The 25,955-nt window shown below is 32.0% G+C and overlaps 2 protein-coding genes across 3 annotated transcripts in view; one reads left to right on the top strand and one right to left on the bottom strand.

The window, feature by feature from the left end:
* The first annotated feature begins 11,698 nt into the window (after positions 1 to 11,698).
* Positions 11,699 to 16,259, top strand: LOC114939093 (uncharacterized). Of its 2 annotated transcripts, XM_029313330.2 has the most exons (4): positions 11,699 to 14,144; positions 15,113 to 15,164; positions 15,355 to 15,558; positions 15,768 to 16,259. In XM_029313330.2, the coding sequence occupies exons 1-3, from the start codon at positions 12,352 to 12,354 to the stop codon at positions 15,556 to 15,558; spliced, it is 2,049 nt and encodes a 682-aa protein (XP_029169163.1). In that variant the 5' UTR covers positions 11,699 to 12,351; the 3' UTR covers positions 15,768 to 16,259. The 2 variants fall into 2 exon arrangements, with proteins under 2 accessions (XP_029169163.1, XP_029169162.1); XM_029313329.2 differs by having other exon boundaries at positions 15,355 to 15,853.
* Positions 16,260 to 16,745: 486 nt separating this feature from the next.
* hyd (E3 ubiquitin-protein ligase hyd) overlaps positions 16,746 to 25,955 on the bottom strand; it is a 30,851-nt gene continuing 21,641 nt past the window's right edge. The window contains exons 27-37 of the mRNA XM_029313327.2: positions 25,451 to 25,683; positions 24,827 to 25,339; positions 23,256 to 23,432; positions 22,629 to 22,997; positions 21,803 to 21,988; positions 21,611 to 21,733; positions 21,186 to 21,395; positions 19,810 to 20,165; positions 19,511 to 19,717; positions 18,186 to 18,564; positions 16,746 to 17,271 (exon numbers count right to left, since the gene is read on the bottom strand). Of these exons, the coding sequence (XP_029169160.2) occupies positions 17,059 to 17,271; positions 18,186 to 18,564; positions 19,511 to 19,717; positions 19,810 to 20,165; positions 21,186 to 21,395; positions 21,611 to 21,733; positions 21,803 to 21,988; positions 22,629 to 22,997; positions 23,256 to 23,432; positions 24,827 to 25,339; positions 25,451 to 25,683 (2,966 nt within the window). The 3' untranslated portion in view covers positions 16,746 to 17,058. The remainder of the gene's footprint in view (positions 17,272 to 18,185; positions 18,565 to 19,510; positions 19,718 to 19,809; positions 20,166 to 21,185; positions 21,396 to 21,610; positions 21,734 to 21,802; positions 21,989 to 22,628; positions 22,998 to 23,255; positions 23,433 to 24,826; positions 25,340 to 25,450; positions 25,684 to 25,955) is intronic.

Genomic DNA, 25,955 nt, shown 5'->3' with positions numbered 1-25,955 from the left:
AATTTTTACTTTTTTTGGGAATTAAAAAAGGGGGAAAACTTTTTTTTTTTTGGGGTTTAGGAAAAATTTTTTAAAGGGGGGCAAAAAAATAAAGGGGGTAAAAAAGGACAACCTTTTTCCCCGGAAATTTTAAAAAAAAAATTTTTAAAAATTTTTTTTTTTAGGGGGTTAAATTTTTTAAAAAATAAAAGGGGAAAACAAAAAAATGAAAGACCCTTGGGGGTTTTGGTTAAAATTAAAAAGGGGGTTTTTAAATAATTAGGGGGGAAAAAAAGGGAAAGTAAATTTTTTTAAAATTTAAAATTTAAAAAAAAAGGGGAAAAAAGGGAGAAAAATTTTTAAAAATAAAAAAGGGGGGTTTTTAAATGGGAAAAAAATTTTTTTTAAAAAAAAAAGGGGGAAAAAACCCCGGGGGGTTTGGTTTGAAAAAGGGGTTTTTTAAAAAGGGGGAAAAATTTTTAAAAGGATTTTTTTTTTTTAAAAAAAGGGGGAATTAATAAATTTTTCGGGCCCCCGGGGGGTTTTTTTTTGGGTTTTTTTTTTTTTTAACAAAATTTTTGGGGGGGAAAGGGGTTTTTTTTAAATTTTTTTTAAAAAATTTTTTTTAAAAATTTTTTTGGGGTTTTTTTAAAAAAAAACGGGATATTTTGGGGGGGGCAAAAAAAAAAAATTTGGGGAAAACAAAATTTTTTAAAGAGGGGAAAACAGGGAAAATTTTCCCGGGGGGGGGTTTTAAAAAAAGGGGTAAACGAAGGGGGGTTGAATGCAAAAAGGGAAAAGGGGGGGAAAAGGGGGGTTTTAAAAAAAATTTTTAATTTTTGGTTTTTTTTTGGGGGAAAAAAATTTTAAAATTTTCCAAAAAAAAAAAATTTTGGGGTTTTTTTGGGGTTTTTAAATAAAAATTTTATTAGAAAAAAATTTAAAAAAGGGTTTTGGAAAAATTTTATTTTTTTAAAATTTTTTAAAAATTTTGGGGGTAAAGGGGGTTTTTTAAAAAATTTTTTAAGGGGGAAAAAAAAAGGGAAAAAAATTTTTTTTTAAAAAAAAGGGGGAAAAGGGGGGGGGAAACCCTTTTGGGGTTTTTAAAAATTTTTTAAAAAAAAGGGGTAAAATGGGTTGATGGAAAGGGGGGGAAAAAAGGGAGGAGGTAAGGGGAGTAAAAAAGGGGGGGGGGGGAAATTTTGGGGGGGGGGTTTTGGGGGGTTTGGGGTTTTCAGGGGAAATTTTGGGGGGAAAAAATTTGGCCCTTTGCACCCGGGGGGGGGGCCCCGCAGGGGGGGGAAAAAAGGGGGTAAAAAGGGGGGGAAAAAAAGGGGGGGGGGGAAAAGGGGCCCTTTGGGGAAGGGGGGGGAAAAGGGTGAGGACCCCCCCGGGGTTGGTTTAAAGGGAAAAAACCCCCCCCAAAAAGGGTGAAAAAAACCAAAAAAAAAAAGGAAAAAGGGGGGTTTTGGGTAAAAAATGGGGGGGGATTAAGGGGGCCCAAAGGGATGGGAAAAATCCCCCCCGGGGTTTTAAAATTTTTGGGGGGCCCGGAAAGGAAATGAAAGGAAAAGGCAAACACAAATGGTTGAAAAATTTTTTGGGAAAAAAAGGGGGGAAAAAAAAAGGGGGGGAAAAAGAAAAAGGGGGAAAAAATTAAAATTTGGCAAAAAAAGGTAAAAAAGGGGGTCAAAAAAACGGAAAAAAAAAAAAAGTTTGGCCTGGGAGGGGGGGAAAAAATGAAAAAGGGGGGGAAAAAAATAAAAAAGGGGGGGGGAAAAAAAAAAAAAAGGGGAAAAGAATTTTAAAAAAAATTTTAAAAGGGGGGGAAAAGGAGGGGGGGGAAAAAAAAAACAAAATGGGGGGGAGGGGGGGTTTTTTCCCCGGGGAAGTTGGGGGGGGGCAAAAGGGGTTATTGGGGGAAAACCCCCCAAAAGTGTTTTTTGAAAAACTTTGGGGAAAAATACTTTTTTTGGAAAAAAAGGGGGTAAAAAAAAGGGGGTTGGGGATGTAAGAAAAACTTCTTTTTTTTTAAATTTCGAAAAACCCCCAGTTTAATTTTTGGGAATTTTTTTTTTATTTCTTTTTAAAAGGGTAAAAAAAAAAATTTTTTTGGGTTTTTCCCCTTTTACTTTTCCCTAAAAAAATAGGGAAAGGAATTCCAAATTTTAAAATTTTTTAAAAAATTTTGGGTTACGGGGTTTTAAAAGGGGTTTTTTAAAAAAAAAATTAAAATCTCTTTTTTTTTTTAAAAAAAGTTTTTTGGGGGGGGAAAAGAGATTTTAAATTTTTTTTAAAAAAAGGGGTGAAAAAAAAAGGGAAAACCCCGGGAAAAAGTGAAAATTTAGAAAAAACCCAAAAACCCCAAAAAAACCCCCCCCCCCCCCTGGGCAAAAAAAAAAAAAAAAAAAAAAAAAAAGGGGGAAAAAAATTTCCCCATTTTTTAAAAAATTTTTTTTTAAAATTTTTTAAATTTTTCAAAAATTCTTTGTTTTTTTAAAAAGAAATAAAAAATAATTTAAAAAAAATAGCCCCCAAAAAACCTTTTTTTTTTTTTAAAATTTTCCCCAAAAACCCCTTTCCCTTCCCCTTTTTGGTTTGCCCGGTTTTTTTTTTCCCCCTTTTTTTTGGGCCCCCTTTTTTTTTCCCCCCTTTTCCCCTTGGGCCGTTTTTCCCCTTTTTAAAACCCTTTTGGGTTTTTTTTTTTTTTCCCTTTTTAAACCCCCCCCCTTTTTTTTTTCCCCCCCTTTTTTTTTTTTTTTTTAAAACCCCCTTTCCCCAAACCTTTCCCCCGGGGTTTTTTTTTTTTAAAAATTTGCCCCGCCCGGGTTTTTTTTTTTTTTTTCCTTTTCCCAAAAAATAAAACCCCCCCTTTTTGGGAAAACAAAAAACAAAAAATGATACGTGGAAAAAAAGGGAAAAAGCGGGGGAAGGTTTGAAGGGGGGAAAGAAAGGGTAGGATTCGCAGCAAAGGGGGGGAGGGAAACCCATAAAAATTTTAAAAAAAAACGGAATTTAAAAAAATTTTTTTTTAAAAAGAAAAAATTTTTTTTTTAAAAAAATTTTTTTTTTTAAATTTTTTTTTTTAAAAAAACCCCCCTTTTTTTTTTAAAAAAAAAAATTTTTTTTAAAATTTTAAAACCCCAAATTAAAAATTTTTTGAAAAAGTAAATAAAAAACCCCCCCCCAATCTTTTTTAAAAATTTTTTCCGCCCTTTTTGGAATTTAAAATTGGGGGGAAAGGTTTAAAAAAAAATTTTAAAAAAAACCCTTTTTTTTTTTTTTTATTTTTTTTTTCCTTTTTAAAAAACCTTTGTTTTTTTAAAAAACCGGGAAAAAAACACTTAAACCCCATATTTTTTAAAGGTTTAAATTAAAGACAACTTTGGGGGTAAAGGGGTGTTGGTGGGCGGGGGAGGGGGGGGAAAAAAAGGGAGAAGAGGAGGGGGGGAAAAAGGGAGGGATTTGACCCAAGGGGGTGCCCCATGAATGAAAAAGTCCAAGAAAAGATAGGGGGAAAAGGGAAGAGGGGGTGGGGGGGGAAAAAAGGGGGAGAGGGAGAAGAGAAAAAGAGAGGGGGGAAGGGAGAAGAGAGAGGGGAAAGGGGGGGGGGAAGAAAAAAGGGGTTTTCCAAAAAACCCCGCACCTGCCGATATGGGGGGGCCACTCGCCATCTTTGTAAAACGTCGGGGGGGGAAAAAATTCCCAAATTTCCCTTTGCAGTGTTTGTTTGTTATTGTCGCATGTTTTTTTTTAAAAAGGGGGAATCCCTTATGTATTTCCCGATTGATAATAGATGATAATGTGATAAGAGGAAATGATGAGGGGGAGTTTTTTAAATAAAATTTTTTTCATTTTTCCCTTTTGCTTTTATATCTCTGCTTAAAATCACAAGAAAATAAACCCTTTTTATAAATTCGAACTCAATCTAATTGTCTAGATCACTCGATTGCTTTGCCATTATTTAGGTTTGAAATATTATAAAGACTCAAATGTCCGACTCGCGTTAAGATACACGGTGTCTCCGCTACGCCCTTAACTGGTCGCGAGACACTACCGTGTCTCTTGATATGGAACTTTAGTAATCTCGTACCAAGAGATACAGTACCGAATAATTAATTTTTGTAATTTTTCGTGCTATGGGTCTTAGGCCGATTTAGAAACCATCATATTTATATTGTTTATATTGAGAGCCGATAAAAAATATTTATTTCTAAGTTAATTCATATTTATTTAAAATTTCTTTACTTACGCACTCCAATTACAATCTGAGCAGTCAATTCACGCAGGTGATCGTTCGGTAAATGATGTCACGTGACTCGCAGATAATAGACGCAGTGGATGCGCAGTGGATGCGCTAATCACTGCATAAACAAATGCACCCTATTATTGTCACAGATTAATAGACAGATCGCCAAAGGCCTGCCTAAAGAAGAGACCGCCATCTTCGTGCGATAGACTTTGCCCCTTACCGACACACTTTGCCCCTGGTTCGAGTCCGTGCTAAATTTCGTAGACTTGAACCAAAGACTTTGCCCCTGGTTCGAGTCCGTGCTAAATTTCGTAGACTCGACCAAAAGACTTTGCCCCTGGTGCAAGTCCAGGCTAAATTCGTTTGACATTACCAACAGACTTTGCCCCTGGTGCGAATCCAGCTAATTGATCATGAGACCAATTTGAGAGATTTGGCCCCCGTTGTGTGTGTGTGTGTGTGTGTGTGAGAGGAGAGAGAGAGAGAGAGAGAGAGAGAGAGAGAGAATATTTTACATATATGCATATATATATATAAAATTTATTAAATATAAAAATATATTTTTTACACATAAAATGTTTTTTATTGAAATAATCACAATTTTAAATGTGATATACACTGTTCAAAAATTTTTTAATTAAATTTTTTAATTAAATTTTATTAAAGAAAATTACTTGAAATTTTTTACATTAAGAATTTAAAGGCTCCTTATTCTCTTGTAGAAATTTATCACTACGCCAATTAATCACTTATTTTGAGTATTTAAAATACTATAATATACAGTAATTTAAGTATTCGAAATAAAAGTGATTAATTACTCGAAATAAGTGATAAATTGGCGTTACTAGTAATAAATTTCTATAAGGGTTGAAATAAAGTATAAGAGATAAATAGGCTATATGTGAGCCGTATGCGAAATGTGAGATGTAAGACGCATATTGAAATTTAATTTTTCGATATAACTTTCAAAAATGTACACGAGGTACAAAAAATTAGCTTGGACATTTGTAAGACTTAAAATTGGGATTAATTCTCAATTCTATTAATTAAATTTCGATATAACACACCTTACAATCCGCGCACGGCTCACATATAGCCCATTTATTAGTGCAATTTTTAAGTTCCTTATTTTCAAAGTTCACCTTTTACGTTATCAAATATTTTTGGTACGTTTTCAAGAATTTATATTTTTACTTACCGCAGTTTCTTATCCAAATGTAAAATCTTTTATCGCAGTCTATAAAAAAATTGAAACAATTTACAATTTTATGATATAATATTATTATTATTACAATTTCTATATATATGCACATATCTGTCAAATATCGTGATTTATTTCACATTATTATTATCTATTTTAATAAAAAAAAAAACAAAAACACTTGCAACAATCAAAAATAAACCGCCTGCCGCGAACGGAAAATGCCAAGAAAGCACGCAATTTCCGCGAATCTCGTAATTTTTTTGAAAAAATCAACAATTTCAACGAAATTGTAAATTCTTCAAATCACTGCACAAGTATAATTCACAATAATAATTTGCAGTAACTACGATAAAAAATCGTATACTGAAAACCGCAAACGAAAGTGCAATGGGAGTAAGAGTAAAGTCTGTGATAAAAATTAATTTGCAATAGAAAATTAATAATTTGCAAATAGAAAAATTTTGAAATTACCGAGGATTTACAAATAATAAAGTAAAAATATTAAATAATTTATGTTTTCGAATTTGCTCGCGGAGAGGATCTTTAAAACAAGATTTTTAGAAGAGAGGACCTTTAAAATATAAACAGGCAAAAACGTTGGAAAAATTAAAGCGCGTTTAAACAGATAAACGCAATGAAATAAATACGCAATTGTTTTTACTTATCGCTGTAAGCTCACAAGCTTCTGACGTGCTATACACTTTTATATAATATATACAAGGTGTCCGGTAACTAACGGACCAATGATTAAGGGCGGATTCTCTGGCCAATTTGGAGACGATTTTTCCTTAGCAAAATGTTGAGAAGTCAATAATTTTCGAGTTATAAGCGATTGAAAAAAAATAGGTTTTTTGAAAACTAAACGTTTTGGAGTTAAAAGTCTAACATAATTACATTCTTCAGTTAATTTCAGGTAGAGTTTACTATAATAAAATTTTAATTTAAGGCTTAGTTATAAAGATACATAATGATAAAGATTGGAAAGTTGTAAAAAATGATGACCTTTTTCGACATTTTCGCTGAGGAAAAATCGTTCCCAAATTGACCAAAGAATCCATTTGTAATCATTGGTCTGTTAGTTACCGGACACCCTGTATATTGGACACGAGTTTCGTTTGTTTCAGATTCTCGAGAGTTGAAGTAGGAACATACGAGTATCATATATCGTTTGTGACTTGCCGAATGAAAGCAAGACAGAGAGCGAACAAGATGATGAGCTTAATAGCTCATAATGTTATAAATAAATAAATAAAAAATTATAACCTGACCTACTAGTTATTGAATCTTTTTTTAATAAAATATTTCATTATTATTATCATCTAAGTCTAAGTCGTTTAATTACTTTTTAGTTTTTTAATAATTAATTTAATTTATTCTAGTCATTTTTATATGAGAAAAATAATATCACGTATACGTTTTATAATGAATTAATATATTTCGGGAACCGAATTATATATTCTTAATAATATAAAAGTGTTCAAAAATTATATTTGACTTTTAATTTTAATTATTTTATAGCAAAGAGTTCCGAAATCTCTTACACACATAATGGGGATTTTTTTCATCCATATAATTCGCAATTAAGTATATATGTTAATTATTAATTTTAATAAAATAAAAATTAAAATTAAAGGTCAAATATAATTTTTAAACACAAATATATTAAATTAATTATAAAACGTATACCCATGATAGTATTTTTCTCGTACAAAAATAATTAGAGTAAATTAAATTAATCATAAAAGATTAAAAATTAATTAAAGAATTTAAACTTATATTTTATATAATAATAATAAAACATTTTATTACGTCAAACCGTCGTGAAATAATTAAATAAAATTTGCTAGTTACGTCAAAGTCAAGTTTTCTAAGCTTATAAAACATTTTATTAAAAAACAGATTCAATAAATATAAGTACATGTTATATATATACTTATATTTATTGAATCTGTTTTTTTTATAAAATGTTTTATTATTATCATATATAATATAAATTATTTAATTATTTTTTATTTTTTTATGAGTAATTTAATTTGTTCTAGTTATTTTTGTACGAGAAAAATACTATCACGGGTATACGTTTTATAACGAATTAAATATATTTATGTTCAAAAATTATATTTGACCTTTAATTTTAATTTTGTATTTTATTAAAATTAATAATTAACATATATACTTAATTGCGAATTATATGGATGAACAAAATCCCTATTATGTGTGTAAGAGATTTCGGAACTCTTTGCTAAAATAATTAAAATTAAAAGTCAAATATAATTTTTGAACACTTTTATATTATTAAAAATATATAATTCGACTCTCGAAATATATTAATTCATTATAAAACGTATACGTATTAGTATTTTTCACATATTAAAATGATTAGAATAAATTAAATTAATTATTAAAAAACTAAAAATTAATTAAACGACTTAGACTTAGATGATAATAATAATGAAACATTTATTAAAAAATAATTATAATAGGTCAGGTAAATATTTTATTTATTTATTTATTTATTTATTTATAACATCATAAAATTCTGTCCTTTCCGAAATACGCGAACGCTACGAAAAGATAAATCTCGTACATGCCGCCGGACGAGTTCATGAGCATGAGACGCTCTATCTTAGGAACGTATTAATAGTTACTGCATTGACCACTACTACGATATGGCGCTGAAATCAGTGAGAAATGCTGGTCTCTCCTTCATCCAGACCTTTGGCGATCTGTCTATTAAGGGTCGGCAGTACACCCAGGCAAACTCCGAATTGATATTGGAGACCTCGTGCGGTGACAACGCGAAACTCCGGTTTCAGTGTTGCCAACGCCGAGAAACCAATTCTCGGGTTTTATGTAGTGGTGTATGTCTGTACACGTACATACACCAACTGCATCGCTCACGCGGACGCACGTAAGAGAGACAAGGACCGATAATCACGTGTTCTCCTTGTTCATCTACCGTGCCGGTATACGCGAGATGCCGCCTGAAAATGCTTTCTGGCCTTCCGTAGCAGAAAGCAGTAACGTAGCAAGACTAATAAGCACCCACTTTTTGGAAATTGTATATATGGTTATGCACATATGTGCATAACGTATATATATAACATATATATATATATATATATATATATATATATATATATATATATTATATAAGGGATATGTTGATTATATTCTTGATTTCTTTTTGATTATTGATACTATTGTATAATTTGCTCCAAATACTTATAACGTGAAAGAACGTTGAGTAATGTATAATCAATGCAAGGATGTTCAGTATATCATCCAGTATATAAATTAGAGTTCAAATATATCAATATCAATTTTTTTATAATATATATATATATATATATATTAGAATATAGAAAAATGATAAAAAAATATATTTCGGCGATTTAAAAATTTTTTAATATATTGAAAATATTTTTACTACATACACTATATATAAGTGTAAAATAATTCAGAAAATAAATTTAATAAAAATCTACATACCAGCTGTGTGCATGTGTGCAATTGATTTATTACTTGAAATTTATTTACGGAATTATTTTGCATTTATATATTTATAGTATGTGTAGTTGTAAAATGATTAAAATATTTTCAATATCAAATTTTTAAGTTTATCGCCTATATAAAAAATATATTTCTATGATTTTCTATATTCCAATATATTATAAAAAAATTGATATTGATATATTTGAACTCAAGTTTTTTACGTGATTAAATATTCTTGCATTGAGCCATCATACGTTACTCGTAAGTTCTTTCACGTCATAAGTACTTATGTAGCAGAGAGGAAGAAATGAGAGTTATACAATGTAACATCAATAATCTTATATATTATAATCTTATATATTATATATATATAATATTTCATTTATTTATAAAAAACATTTTATAAATAAGTAAAATATTATACAGACAATGTACAAGATGTTCAGTTTGTGCCATAACAAGCTTCAATCAATAATTATTACTCCAATGAGTATAATTCACAATAATTTTTATATAATATAATAAGTATTTGAATATATAAAAATATTTTTAAAAATTTGTTTTAAAAATTAATTGAAAAAGAATATTTAAAATATTTTTTTATATTTAAAATATTCTTTTCCTCAATTAATCTTAAAAAAAATATTTTTAAATATTTAAAAATATTTAAAAATACTATATATTATATAAAAATAATTGTTGATTATTATATTGGATTATTAATTGAATGAAGCTAGAGCTTTTAATATGGCTTTTAATACTGCTTGACAAGGAGAGAGCATCATTCCATCTTTGTCTCTCTTACATCGCATATGTAGTAGCGTCCATGTAGGTACAAACACTAAAAAATATTAAATTTAATTTTTTTATTGTTTTGAATAATTTTATCATTAATATACTTATTTTCAGAACTATTTCAATTTTTATTTCATACTTATGTTTATATAAATTATAAATTAAAAACATATCAAAAATGTAATACATATTAATAAAATGCAAATACATATAGAAAATTAATTATAAAATGTCATCTTAAAATAGTTTTTATTTTTGTTCTTTATTTACATATGCATACATATACAAAAAAATAAAAATAATATGATAGCCTTTTTGCTAACATTATCTCTCAATATTTGCATCCGTGTGCTCACGTATTAGTGTTTGTACCTACATGGACGCTACTACATATGCGATGTAAGAGAGACAAAGATGGAATGATGCTCTCTCCTTGTCAAGCAGTCAGCATGTTACCACAGAAATTTCCCCTGCTCCTTATGAATCTAGTGAGAATCTTATCGTCCAGATATTTCATAAAATAAGTGACATAACTTCGTGAATTTTTTTTTAATATATTCTTTATATAATAAAGCAGTCCTCTAAAAGGCCGGATTTTACATTTTCGCTCTTAAAAATTTATAATAAATAAAATACGGACTAGCGGCTAACCCAACCTTACCCGTTCCTAGCTGTGCATTCCCCCAAGTTTATTAAAAATTTTTATTTTTATCTTTTTTTCATAAAATAGCTCTTTAGAGGACTACAAATGAGCTTACTGATTAAGAATATCCTAAATTTAATAAGATTCATTCAATATTTTCGCTAATATCTGGAAAATAAGAATCCGTAATTCCCGGCCGGCCGATAGGCGTCTCCACCATGTCGCCTGCCGACCCTTAATCTGTGTTATTGTAGACCAGGTCTAAGAGAGGATTCACACCTTGGCAGAAAACCAACCCTTGCCTTTTCGGCCAAGGTATGAATCCTCCCTAAGCTTTAAGAAATTCACCAATAACAGTCGATTATTCCTTTCATTTTTGACTATAATTGGTGAATATCTTAACGCTTAAAGTATTACACCTATTGTAGACCCGGTCTAATTAGTCAATTTCTTTAGGGCTTAAATCGCCTATTGTGAATCCGGCCTAAACTTTGAGACTAATCACAGTCAAATATTTTCCTCATATTCGAGTCTAGTATAGTATTTTCCTCATACTTGACTTATATGATTATAGTCAATTTTTTAAGGCCAGGTTCACAATAGGTGATTTAAGTAAGCTTAAGGCTGGGTTCATAAAATGAGCCCTAAAGCAAAGAATATAGACAAGTATAGAAGCACGGTTCTCGGTACCCCGCGGATCGCACAAGCTGGGGTACTTTGCTATAGTTTACGTCACGTATACTGTACTGAAATGCTCTAGATAGTACAGTATATGTGACGTAAACTATAACAAGTACACCAGCTTGTGCGACCCGCGAGGTACCGAGAATCGTGCTTCTATACTCGTTTATATATTCTTTGCCTAAACTTTATATAGATAATAATTTTTAAGACTGCTTATGTAAATACAGTTATAAAAAATGTAAATTATAAAAAAGATATAAAAATATATGTATTTATATTTTTATTTATAAATTTTGATTCTTTACTGCTTTAATTCTATTATTTAAGTATTTTTATGTGCTTTGATTCTAAACCAAAATTATCTGAAAATTATTCTAGATTTTATAGATCAAGATAATACCTTTTTTTATTTAATTTTTTCATCTAAATCTAAAATGCAGATATAGATAATATACATATTTGTATTATAAAAAGGCTAAAAAAGGCTAAAAATAAGAAGCTATAAAAAGACTAAAAATGAACAAACCCGATATTTTCGCTTTGAAGAAGCGATGAACCAATCAAAATGCAGAATCATCTCTCGCCTCTCGCGAAAATAGCGTGAAGCGGAGCAAGCCATAAAGTCGGCAGCCATTTTTAAACTGCCCGCTTATACATTATACAGTGTATAACAGAGCGTACACACATGTATAAAAAGAACATGAATAATATACATATTTTACTCCCGAGATAGAGATAATTTCGAACGAACGGGAGCCTAAATGGGACTATCGCATGACTGTCGGAGAAAACGAGAGAGGATCTAATAAGGGCGCGTAGAGGTGGAAGAAAATAATTTTCGCGATATCGCCAAGTCAAACGGAGCCCACAGTCGCGGTCGGCACCTTCGGGGAGAGGACCCATACCTCCCGCAAATTTTCATGCGAGTGCGCTGCGAAAAAACAAAAAACCGACGGACAGTGCTCGAGCGAAGAAACTCCTCCCGTAAAAAAAAATTAACAATAATGCACTAGAAGAAACTCGTTCGAAGCTGTCAAACTCTACGAAGAAGCTGAATATGTCTTCGACTCGTTATCTCATACTATTTTCGACAAGAGAGTGAGAAAGAGAGAGAGTGAGAGAGGGAGAACGAAATAGAGTGAGAGAGAAAGAGACAGCAAACTAGAACTTAAAAAATTAGCGAGAACTTCCTCTGGGTTTCAGAGAGGAATTAAAAAAAAAAAAGCGTATGCCAGGACGATGTCGGGTCTACCATGCTCGAGGACGGGTGCATCCCTCGAATGCTAAGTCCCCATAATAATGGCAGATAATGTCCACAGAAAGTCGCACAAGCTGTCGTCCGATGGTACCAGCAGGAAGGTCGCGAACCCGGTGCACCGCACCACCACGGAGACGATCCGTCTCGGGGAGATCGACAGGCCGCACCAGCCGGTCGGCCTGATCAACGCGCAGGTGACAGGGGGTGGAGGAGGCGGTCAGTGCAACCGCAAGAAGACGTCCTCCTTCCAGATCACCAGCGTCACCGTAGGCTGCCGCATGAGCAATGATGCCGGCGAGGACTCGAACGACGACCTGGACGAGTCCCACACGGAGGACAACTCCGTGGAGCACTCCCGGATTACGGACCTCGACCTGGAGACTCCGAGCTACAGCGAGGACACCTTCTCCAAGGAGGACGTCTTCTTCAACACCAGCAACGCGGCTCTCAGCACCGCCCCGGTGATCCCCACCAGCTCCCAGTATGGCCTGGCGATTGTACCTTCTGAGGGAGGCAGCGTGAACAACTCAGTCAACGATAGCAATATCAGTACCCTGGACATCACCTCTGTCACGGACAACAACATCATCAATTTGTTATCCAGTAATGTCAAGCAGGACTCGGACCTAAGAGAGGTCCACTCTCATGGGAGGAACGAGAGATTCAAGGTGGTAAAGATTGAGAGCACAGAGCCTTTCAAGAGGGGACGGTGGACATGCATGGACTACCTGGATCATACTTCGGTCAATCAGCCAACTGCGATTGGTACTCCCAAAGTGTCCGATCCCAACGAGGTGTGCATATCCTACGGAGTGACGGACAGCGGGATTGTTGTACCAGAGGCTGCAAAGCAATCTGTAGTGACTGACGATAAGGGAATTAGCATCGATGCTAATGGACCGGTGTCCTCCCATCCGGACAAAGTGCACAGCAACTCCGCACAGTCGGTTACAAGTGCGAATTATGCGGTGAACAACTCGATATCCCCCAATGTACAGCATAATCCTGCGCAGAGTCAAGCCAAGCAACAACAGCAGCCACCTGCGCAGCAGATTCCCCAATACTTTCCAGCCCAGACCCAGCCGATAGTCACCCAGCAGCAGCAACAACCACCGCCGCAGGCTGGTCAAGGGTCCACGTTACCTTCCAGCCTGCAGGCTACTCATCCCAGTAACCTGGGGCAGAGTATCCCTATCATAACTCAGACTAGTAATAGCGCAGTGACCTCCCAGCAAAATATACCTCATTCAAATGAGGAAACCTATGTGACGGTGAGCGCCCAGAATCAATCCTTGCCGGTGCAGAGTATCTGTCAACCTACCACGGTTCCTCCGACCTCCCAGACGCCAAACATCCTCGTCACGCAGCATCAGACATCGGAGGCAGCTGCCAGTGGCTGTCAGCAGCCCCTGCAGACGCAGAAACCGCAGATCGCCCAGATCACCGAGCCGCTTACTGCCATACAGGGAATCCAGGGCATGCAGAATATTCATAAAGTTCCTCAGACGGCGCAGCAGGCCTCGTCGACGATTCATCCTGCTGGTGCAACCCAAGTGATTGCGCCCACGAGCCAGCAAATACCACCCCAGACGTCCAACAGCACCGCTCCAGTGCAGATCACCCAGGTGACGACGGGCTGTCAGAATGTTGTCAGCGGACAGCTGCAACAAGGGAATATTGCATTTCATCAATCCGATCCGGAGCAGGAATCTATCTCTGGTATCGTTGCTAATGCTGCTACTATACAGTCTGCAGACGCGACTCTTCTGGAATCCTCATTGGCTGAAGTCACACAGGGCAGCGATGAACATCGTACCCTTGAGGATAATGAAAGGTATCTTCTTTCGCAAAGATATCACAAACCAACAATTATTTTATATATATATTCAATATATATAATTATTTAGTACATTATATTTTATTATATAATATATTTTTAATTTATGTGTATAATTAATATACATTATATATAGATATTCATTTTAATTATTTAATATATATTGTATATATATAATATTTAATATACATTATATATATATATATATATATATATATATATATATGTATATATATATATATATATATATACACAACAGGGTTGGGTAATAGTTAATTAGTTAAAAGTTAAAAAGTTAATAACTTAGCTTAGTTAATTTAAAATGTATTAATTTTTAACTTTAACTAGTTATTTTTTACCTTAAACTTATTAACTTTTTTTCTAAGTTAAATTTCTTTTATCTCTGAATACTATTATCGTTTTTTTATAAGTTATAAACGTATTATTTTTAAAATAAAGTATTATTAATGTTTATGTTTATTTGTCATTAATTGTAAATATCAAAATATATTTCTATATAAAAATCAAAAGTTCTTTGTTATTTGTTATTATAAATTTTAAAAGAATTGACAAACAAAATTCTAATTTAATATAAATAATTTTAAAAATTAACTTTTGATTTAACTTCAGTTAATTTAATCTTAACTTAACTTTAACTGTGAGTTAATTTTTTGTTCATGCAACTTTTAATTTAACTAATTATTAACTAAATTAATTTAAGCAATTAATTTTAACTTAACTTAGTTTACAAAAAATTATTAACTTGCCCACACACATATATATATGTGTGTGTGGGCAAGTTAATGATTTTTATATTTATATTCATTTTTATATTTAATATATATATGTATAATTATTCAATATATTTAATATAATATTTAATATACATTATATATATATATATATATATATATATATAATTTAAAAACTATACATATATTTATATTAATAAATTTATATTGTAGTATGTCAGGGACAAGCGCTGTGGCAATTGATAACAAGATCGAACAAGCTATGGTAAGAGGCTTTTAATAATCAAGCTAACCCAAGTAGTAAATTGACATCATTATACATCAAAATGACGTTATTCGATGTCTAATGACATTATTTTAACGTTTATGGCGTCAGTTTGTTACCTGGGACTATAATCAATCTTGTTAACTTAAAGTATGATAACAGTTGGAATATATAATATAATCTTTTCTAGGATCTGGTGAAGAGTCATTTAATGTTCGCGGTACGTGAAGAAGTGGAGGTGCTGAAAGAAAAAATAGCGGAACTTATGGATCGCATCAATCAATTGGAGGCGGAAAATTCGATATTAAAAGCGCACGCAACTCCAGAAACTTTGGCCCAATTAAGCCAAGCGACAGCAAAATTACCCCAAAACAGTTCAGGAAGTGGTCAATAGGTAACCATACATTGTACATAAGTTTCTATCTCTCTCTCGATACTTTTGTCAAGTAAATAATTGATAATATAATTATTGTATATAACTCTTTACGAGATTTTTAGAAATTTATAAATAATGAGATTTATTATATTATATATAAATATATATTAGCATTAGACTTTTTTTTAAGTAAATTAAAGATAATGGATTATTTTTTACTATTTCAGTTTACCATATAGGAAAAAATATATTTAAACTATAAAAAAAACTTGAATTTTTTTCTTTTTTAAAATAATAAATCATTTCGAAAATATATATTGTTATAACACTCTGTGCGAAAAAAAGAAACATATACCAAAACTAAGCAGCGCTACAAACAGAGTTTATATAATTTTATATTAGAAACATGATTTCAATGCTAAAGGAAAAATAACAGTACAGCGAAATAAGCAGCTTGACATTCCTAGATTATTTTTCTTATTGTTTTAACGTTTAGTTAATTTAAATTACAAATATCAAATAAAAACACATGTGTACACATACACACAATGTAATTAACAAGATAAAGAGATTAATATTTAATAATATTTTGCGGTATTATTTATATACAACTGTTTACTTGTTAATAATTCTCTAGCTTCTGTGTTGAGACTGAAATACATATTGGTCGAAAATCTTGTCATCCTGTTGAATATTAAATCTCACATTTTATAATCTGACATTCATTTGTAGTCTTTTAAGTTTTACATACATACATGTATGCATTTCATATATATGTATATACAATACATAAATTTTATATATATATATATATATATATATATATATATATATACATACATATATGACACACATGTATATATGTAACTATATGTTAACTTTATTCAAAAAACTTACTATTAATATACATAAAAAATTCAGTTTCTCAAAAAAACGTTGTCATTATTTTATGTTACATTTTAAAACTGCATAATAAAAATATTTTTATCACAATGTGAAAATTATTAGCGAAATGAAATAACTTTTATGTGAAAACATTAAATAGAATACATGAAATAATATAAAGACATAATTAAAATTACGTAACATAACAATTTGTTAGATTATTATTATTATTATTATTAAATCTGCTTTGAGTAGAAAATGCGAAACGTATATAAAGTAATATACATGTATATAAGGTAAGTAATTAAAAAGTCCTCGTATAATTTTAGAGAAAACTTTATTTGTTCACTATAAAGAGAGAAAGAGAGAGAGAAGAGAGAGACTAAATAAGACATTTTATATAATATAAAGTTCTCTCCCTATTTACGAAGATAACTATTTCTTTCAGGAACAAAAAAAATCATACGCATAATTACACCTTTTATAAATTTATAAATGTTAAAAATTTTTTTCTAGAGGGGAAAAAAATAACAACATATACAACTCCGGTATCTTGTATCATCTCATCAACAACTGTCTGAATCTCCGTCTTGCATTATATATAACACATAGTCGACGCAAGATATTATAAATTCATACGAATCCGAAATTTTTTGATTTAATAGCGAGAAGCAGCTTGTGCCGTAACACATGACGAGAGCTGTACAGCGGAACATATAATCGGGAAATACATGTATTCGCGGTTGGCAGATGCGCGTCGTCCGCCGGCCGAATTGTTACGGTCGGCATCGGCTGGAAACCGTCCTCGCTTGCGGGCAGCGCGGGAGAACCAGTCCAAAAATATACCTATGGACATACATATGAAGATATAAATTATATTATACAATGACAATTTATTTAATTACATCAGTTTACAAAAATTCTCATTATTTTAACCATGTTAGGAAGGTTTTAAAAAACTTCTGGCTTCTCGCCAATCATATTGAAATTGTGACGTCAGAGGTGAAAAAACACGCGCTAAAAATTCTTAGATGCCATTTCGAAATAAAAAAATATTTTACACCGAATACTGCGAGAAATCCATATACATATGTAAAAAATGGAAGTTTAAAAAAAATAGATTGACTTTTAAATGACCTTGACAGATAGGATCTTTAAAAGACTTTGAAAAATGCACAAGATCAAATCAATCTTATATCTCTCTCGAAGTCGGAAAACTTTTACACGAAACATTTTTTTCTAAAATTCCATGATTTCTAAACATTTAAGGCTTCTGAATCCTCATCCACCATTGAAATTGTGACGTCAGAGGCGAGAAAATTCGGGAAAAATTTTTAGATGCCATAATAATAATCCAAATATCTTTTCATTTAAAATTGGCATTTAAGAATTTTCAACGTGTGCTTTCTCAACTCTGACGTCACAATCTATAACATAGTCGGGGCGAGAAAATCGAAAAGATAACAAAATAAAAAAAAATACATTTTATAGAAGATGAACAATACATGACATCTGATCCAAATTTCCAGATAACGTTAATATTTTTCACAAAAAAAGAAAAAAAAGCCTTTTTTTAAATTAAACCTCGATTATTTCGAAAACCTGACGTGGTGTTGAAAAATTGGTTTGCAGCAGTTTTTTTAGCACCCAAAAATCTATAAGAAACGCCTTGTCTGCTTTAAAATAATGAAAAAAAAAAATATATAAATATATAATATATTTGTAAACTAGTGTAATTAACAGTGCACAAAAATTCTCACCAAGTCCTGCCTCTCTACGTGCGACATTTTCTCAACGATGGACCATAACCAACGTTTAAACTTCACCAATCGTTCCGTCGACTCGCCAGATTCGTCATTGAATGACGTATACGATATCAGAACCGACACGTTGATATCCCCGACTCCGTTCAGGAGGAGTCTCAGGTCTTCGGACGTCAGACCATCGAACGCGCCGTCGGGGAGGACGTCGAACACCCCGTCGCGCATAGCATGCAGAGCCTTCTCCTGCACCTTGATCATGCGAACTTCGGCGTATTTTCGCACATAATCGTACACATTGTTCGCAGTCACTTCAATGTCGCGGCCGTTGGATATCAGCTCGATTGAACCGCCGCCTTCCTCGGGACACAAATCAATACTGGAATGCAAAAAAGAACATTTAAATTACATATAAAATTACTTGTAATTCTCTGACACAATTGATTTTATGTTTGCTAATTTGGGGGATCCCTCTCGATTTCTGTTTTATCGACGCAGTCGTATATTTTCGTAATTCTATAGTATATCTTTTTTTTAATTTGATAGAATTCTCTACAATTGCAATACATGCATAAAAAATCCCAGGAAAATTCGATTTGATATAAAAAATGAGAAATAACAGTTTTTTTTAATCTATTTTCATCTCGATTTGACATCTCGAATTGCAGACGAACTGTCAACCTCATCACAATATGTGCTTTATACTTGTACGACTAAAAATGCACATTCCCTGAGATTAGAGGACACGAAAGAAAGCACTGTTATCCTCTAAACCTAGATTAGAAGTCTAATAAAAATTTGTAATTAGAAATACGATTCGTACGTATGTATGCATGCGTTGTGTATACGTGCACATGTTTTGGATATGTGTGTTGCTACTTTGTCGGAGTTTGTTATTTGCTGAAATCTTATAAATAAATTCCACGATTTTTTACTTTTCTTCAAAATTCCAAGTAAAATTAAAGTATTTAAAAAAATGTTTAATACAATTTTGAATTAAGTATATTTTTGTTATACATAATTTTTGTAACAAATAAAATATTTTTAATGATAATAATATATTATATTTTATAATAAAATATATTTTTTAATATACTTTATACAAACCTAATAAATTTTATATTCGTTAAAGATATCTTTGAAAATAAAATCAAAGGGGCAATTTTTAAAAAAATTTCCTTTTAAAATAAATTCTATGAGTATTCCAGAAGTTTTCCAGGTAGAAAAAATTCCCTGAGAATTCTAGGTTTCCCAGGTTTTTCGCGGGAGTATACACCCTGTATAATTTTCAAAAATGTTTGATACTAGAATATATAAAATTATACCTGAATGTAAGATCCAACGCCGAGAACAAACTATTACTGTCCTTCGTTTCAGCATCGATGACCAGTTGTCGCAGACTTTCATAAATAACAGAATCGAAAAATGCAAGATCGTGAAAACGTATAGGCCTTCCTAGGATATATTTAATTACATGACGATTTAAAAATAGTGGGCAAAGCTCATTTTGTAAGAGGCACAATCCTATAAGTCTGAAACGAAAAAATATAAAACGAATTTCAATTTATTATATGCGTCACAATATATTTTTTCAATATATTGAATCGAGCACTTGAAAACTCACCTTCCTACATTCCTGAACGCGTTTAATCGTTCGTAGCTGCCTCTGCCCTGTCTTGGTGTATAAAAGCCGCGTTTACCGGGGGAATAAAAAAGCGGAGCATTGTCCTCGGTGTCGTCTAAAATGCTATTTTCCATTTTCTTCTTATTCGCTGCGCAACGCTCGGTTAAGCTGAATACATCGAGATCTAGCATTTCACTGGTCAGGTCTTGAGTATGACTGTGAATCAATTCAAATGCCTCTTCCACTTTCAGCCGGAGAGCGTCCTCCGAAGCCAAAAGCATCAGCAGTTGGGCCGGTGACAATTCCAACAACATACCGGTTATCTTTTCAGCTAATGCTGGCCGTAAAGCGTGTACCTGTTAATAGACAAAAAAAATTATAAAATGAATATTACTAAACAAAAAGTTTTTAACATAGAAGAAATGTTCCCTATTCTTTTCTAATAATTTTATAAATTATTTTTATAAATTTTTAAAATTACAAACAATAAAATAGTTCGTGTTTTTACAATGCAAATAGTAATATCAAATACAGGACCAATGTACGAGCAAAGAATCGAGTGTCATATATTAACACTGAGGAAGACTAAGTAAGTCGAAACGTATGTATATGTATTTTATATTTAGTAGACATTATTAAATAGTCAAACACTTCTTAGTAACATCATTTTTATGACACCCAATTCTTTGCTCGTACATTGATCCTGTGTTTGATATTACTATTTTTATAAATTATTTATAAAAAAATTTATAAATAATTTTACTTTTTATACATTTTAAATATTTTTAAGAACGTAGATATTTGAGAATCGCCAGACAGAATTTAAAAAAGGTAAAAATCTTCTCTCGACCGTACTGGCAAATATTATTTATTCAATCACAACGTTTCGACCCTTTTTTGAGTCCTTATCAAGTAATTTGTAAAATTAAAAATAAAATTATAATTCTAAGATGTCAAGAACGAACATAGTGTCGATTTGACAACACGTCAAGACTCTTAGACGAGTTATTGGAGACTGTCTCTAATAACTCGTCTAATAAGAGTCTTGACGTGTTGTCAAATCGACACTATGTTCGTTCTTGACATCTTAGAATTATAATTTTATTTTTAATTTTACAAATTACTTGATAAGGACTCAAAAAAGGGTCGAAACGTTGGAGACTGTCTCCAATAACTCGTCTAAGAGTCTTGACGTGTTGTCAAATCGACACTATGTTCGTTCTTGACATCTTAGAATTATAATTTTATTTTTAATTTTACAAATTACTTGATAAGGACTTAAAAAAGGGTCGAAACGTTGTGATTGAATAAATAATATTTGCCAGTACGGTCGAGAGAAAATTTTTACCTTTTTTAAATATTTTTAATATAAAAACCTTAGGATACAATCTGTCGCCGAGCTGCTGTTGATGCATGGTCAAATGATCGTTATTAGGATGATTGATTGGCAAGGGGTGAGTGCTGGACGACGAGCTACCAGGTGTGGAACTGTTGTTTCCTTCAATCGTGTTGGATGGATGGAAGGAACGAGCGTCGAAGGATAAAGTGCGGCGCGTCTCGCGACATTTTCCAGAAGAACGCGTATTCTGAAATAAAATTGCGTATGTAAAGATTAATTAACAAAACACCTTGCATATACAATTTTTATAAAAAATTATATAAAATTACATAAAAAATTATATAAAATTTTATTTAAAAAAATCTAAAAAATTATAAAAAATTATAAAAAATATTTTAAAATTATATAAAATTATATAAAAAATTTATAGAAAAAAATTAGAGACTAGTCTTTTCGACATACTTGTCGTCTGAGATCGCGATCGCGATCCCTGCTTTTCAGTTTCTGCAAAACATTGTATTGCGTGTATTTCGATCCCACTTGTGCCGGTTCAAGATTCGGAAGTTTTTCATTTGCTAGTAATGCCTAAAAAATAATAATAATATAAATCCTGATTAAGAACTTGTCTTACGCTAATTTCATCTTTTTATAAACCTCAGCAATTGCGGTATAAAAGCTTCGAGTGACACCGGCTCCTTCGCCAGGTTCGTCCTTGAAAAAGACCTTCACTCGATTCACTGCCAAAGGCGGAGTGTTTGAAGCTCTTCTATTATATATATTATACTGCGTATTCAACTCCTTCATTGTCTGCATCAATAATTGCGTTCTGTCTCGTTCCACCTGGCAAACGATGATGATAATTGGTATTCGATAGTGTACACAGGATGTCCAATTTTAATCGATCCCCAAAAACTTTTTTATTTTTTATTGTACAACAAAAGTTGCTTAATTCGAAGAGACAAAAGATAGTGCTACTGACTTTTTTTCTAAAGAGCACTTCAAGGTCATTTGAAGATCATTTACTTTTTTTAAACGAAACTACTATAATTTTTTTTAATGTAAAATCGATTCCTTGCAATTTTTGACATAAAAAGTTATAAAAAAACGTGACCGCAACGAGAATAAAATATAATATAAAATATAATATTTTATAAACTATTCAATTTTTGGCAATCTTATCCTTACAACTTTTTATGCCAAAAATTACAAAGAATCGATTTATATAAAAAGTTATATAAAATAATTTATATAAAAAAAATAGTAGTTCCATTAAAAAAACAATGACTTTTAAATGACCTTGAAAAGTGCTCTTTAAAAAAAATCAGTAGCGTCATCTTTTATCCTTTAAATCAAATTCAAAAAAATTTTTGATGGTCGATTAAAATTGATGACACTGTATAATACAGTTACATAAAGTTTAAATTTATACGTGGCATAACTATACATATATACTATGTGTGTTCACCAGACAAATCGTTACCTTGATAGTGATATCCTTTTGCTGGGAATTTCTCAATTTCTCCATATCTCTACGGAATTTGGCCTCCTTCACGGGAAAGCCTCCCAATTCGGACACAACGGAACCAGCCTCCAGGCCTACATCCTCCATAAAGACTCGTCCGAAGAGATCCAATGCCAATCGCCATCGTCCCAGTAAGATGTTGTGCGAGATATTCGTCCCGATCGACGACACCGCTTTCGCGGAATCCACCGGACTCGTCTCGACGGTCTCGTGAGCCGATATCTCGTGACTCGTCGCGGCCGGGTCGACCTCCTCGGAGACGTTTTGACTGTCGATGGTTGGGACAACCAATATCTCGGGCGCGCCGATTTTACTCGTATTCGATTCCTTCGAAGAATAAATTTCCAATTAATATTAGACATAATAAAAAATAGGAAATGGGATAAAAAATGACAATGTATTGACTTTTTATGTCAATAATTGCAAGGAATCGATTTTATATTAAAAAAATTATAGTAATTTTGTTTAAAAAAGCAAACGACTTTGAAAAGTGCTTTTTAGAAAAAAGCCAGTAGCGCCATTTGTCCTCCTTTAAATCAAACAATTTTTATTGTACAATCAAAAATAAAATTATAATGTCCTTACCGAGACTGTTCCAGCTCTGACTATGACGCTTCTATTATTTTTGCATACATCTTTGCCTTTGACGCTCGCTGTTGCGTCACTTTGATTATTCGTAGACACTATAATAGGCGCTCTATCAATTTGTTCCGCTACGAGAAGGTGTCCCTCATTAGGATGATTACAGGATTTTAACTTATCCTGAAATTTTATTGTATTAATTTTATTAATTCACACACATACACACACACATATATCGGATGTCCGATGACCCGCGTTTTACACGTTAATGGGAGATTCCTGAGGCGATTTGGAGACTATTTTTCCTCCTCAGTGAAAATGATGAGAAAGGTCATCATTTTTTTAATGTTCCTAATTTTTTAAATCATGTATCTATGTAACTAAGCCTTAAATTAAAATTCTATTATAGTAAACTTTACCTGAAATTAACTAAAAAATGTAGTTTTGTTAATAATTAATTTTTACAAGGCTTAGTTTACAAAAAAAACTTTTATTTCCAATCATTTATAACTAAAAAATTATTGGTGCATGGACATTTTTGCTGAGGAAAAATCGTCTCCAAATCGCCTCAGAAATCTCTCATTAACGTGTTAAACGCAAGTCACCAGACATCCTGTATATATATATATATATATATATATTGGGTGATTTATTTCAATCTTAATAGGCAAAAAAAATCGTTGAATTTTAAGAAAAATATATCAGGCAAAAGTAAGGGAATATAATATTGTGACTTTAATTGCCTCTTTTGATGTTTTTCAAAATTATTAACTATTATTATTAATTATTATAACTGTTATTATGAATTAAAACTATTATCATTAACTATTAATTATTATTAAGATTAACCTAGTTTTTTAAATAAAATCACCCTATCTTTTTTTATATTCGACATAGAGTAATAAGAGTAGGATAGTCAAAAAATAAATAGTTTACGAGATATTTTATACTTTATACTTTATTTTGATATAATTTTAGAAAAATTATAAAATATTCATTTTTCGATGATTTTACCTCAATATCTTTACGCGTACAATAATGAGGAATTAATTGTTGTAAAGAAAACACATAGTTGTTTTTATGAAAAAATATAACTATTAATTGCAATTTATATATTTTTCTTAAAAGCACTTGTGTTTTCTTTACAATAATTGATTCCTCTTATTATTTTATGCATGAAAATTATTGAGGTAAAATGATCGAAAAATGAATATATTGTACGATATTTTATAATTTGTTTAAATTAAAATTATCGAATTGTATAAAATATCTGATAAACTATTTATTTTTTGGTCATCTTACTTTTATAACTTTTTACACCAAATATTGCGAGAAATCCATATATATATATATATATATATATATATATATATATATATATATATAACGGATCAGTTCCTTTTAAAAAAACCTAGGTTGACCTTTAAATAACCTTGAAAAAATCTAAGAATTTTCAGCGTGTGCTTTCTCGTCTCTGATGTCACAATCTAACATAACCGAGGATTCAAGAGCTTTAATTATTCAAAATAAAACCTGATATACTTTTCCTAAAGCTCTCGTTCGTAAGATATTACCATATATTTGGTAGGATTTAATTCTCCAGTGGAGTTTCTTCTCGATTCTAAAGTAGCAGAAGCGGAAAGCGGTCCCTGCACAACCTGACTGAATGTCGGAGCTGTCAGGTTGTTACGATTATCGGTACCCCTTGCGGAAAGACCCAGTCTCGTTGGCAGACCTTCCAAGGAATTCTGACCGCATCCACCTGCGGCGGAACAAGCTGGCTGCCTCGGGATGCCGAAGAGATCTTCGCGTCTCGAGTGCGGCTGCAATAAATGCGGCTGATCGGCTAACGGAAGCGCTTCGCCTATCACGGTGTCGAATGGATCTAGAGGCGGGCAACCAAGGCACAAGGTAGAATCTGATCTTTGTAAGAAGGGATGTTTCCTTCCTTTCGGCGGCGAGTTGCCGTGATTTCCAGATCCGCATATGGGTACTTGAAGTAAATCCGGATAATCTACAGAGTCTGTTTCCATGGCAGTCGGTGCTGGAGAGTTGTATTCCTCGCCCTCGTCATTATCATTTTCATCCTGCGAATAAAGAATTGATATATCATTATCAGAATTTTTTATTTATTCGAATCTAATAAAAAAAATTAAATTAAATTAAAAAAAAATGGCCATAAAACTACTTTAACACACCTGATCATTCCAACTGGAATAAGTGGACGATTCTTTCTGAGTCTCGCTTCTGGAAGAAAGAGGCTCCGAAAGAGAGCGCATATAATATACAAGCGCATCAAATACATAAGCGACGTGTCTTAAAGCCGAGACGTCCAAAACCGGTAAACTGTCTCTGTGTTCGCTGTTGTGAGCGCGCATTAAAGATAGGCAATATGATAAGAATTCACGCCTCGCCGAGTGCGCATCGCCACCTAAAATATATTGTAAAAAAAGAAAATATATATATATACATATATATGTCGGAACACCCCCAGTTATTTTGAAAACATGACATTTTATAAAAAAATATTTCAGAAAAGTTGTATGGTTTCAAGTAAGATAGCGGCAAAATTTTGACCTTGGATAGTCGTTTGAAAATTATACAAAGGTCACTTTTAATTTCTTAAATGGAACCTACTAGTTTTCACTGCATGTTCTTATAGTTTATCTCGAGAGCTTCTAAAACATTGTAATAAAATATTTT

Source organism: Nylanderia fulva, unplaced genomic scaffold (genome assembly GCF_048542155.1).
Source record: "Nylanderia fulva isolate GAGA-0341 unplaced genomic scaffold, ASM4854215v1 Scaffold58, whole genome shotgun sequence".
NCBI lineage: Eukaryota > Metazoa > Arthropoda > Insecta > Hymenoptera > Formicidae > Nylanderia > Nylanderia fulva.
Note: the sequence above shows the minus strand (reverse complement) of the source record. Positions and strands in the feature narration are given on the sequence as shown.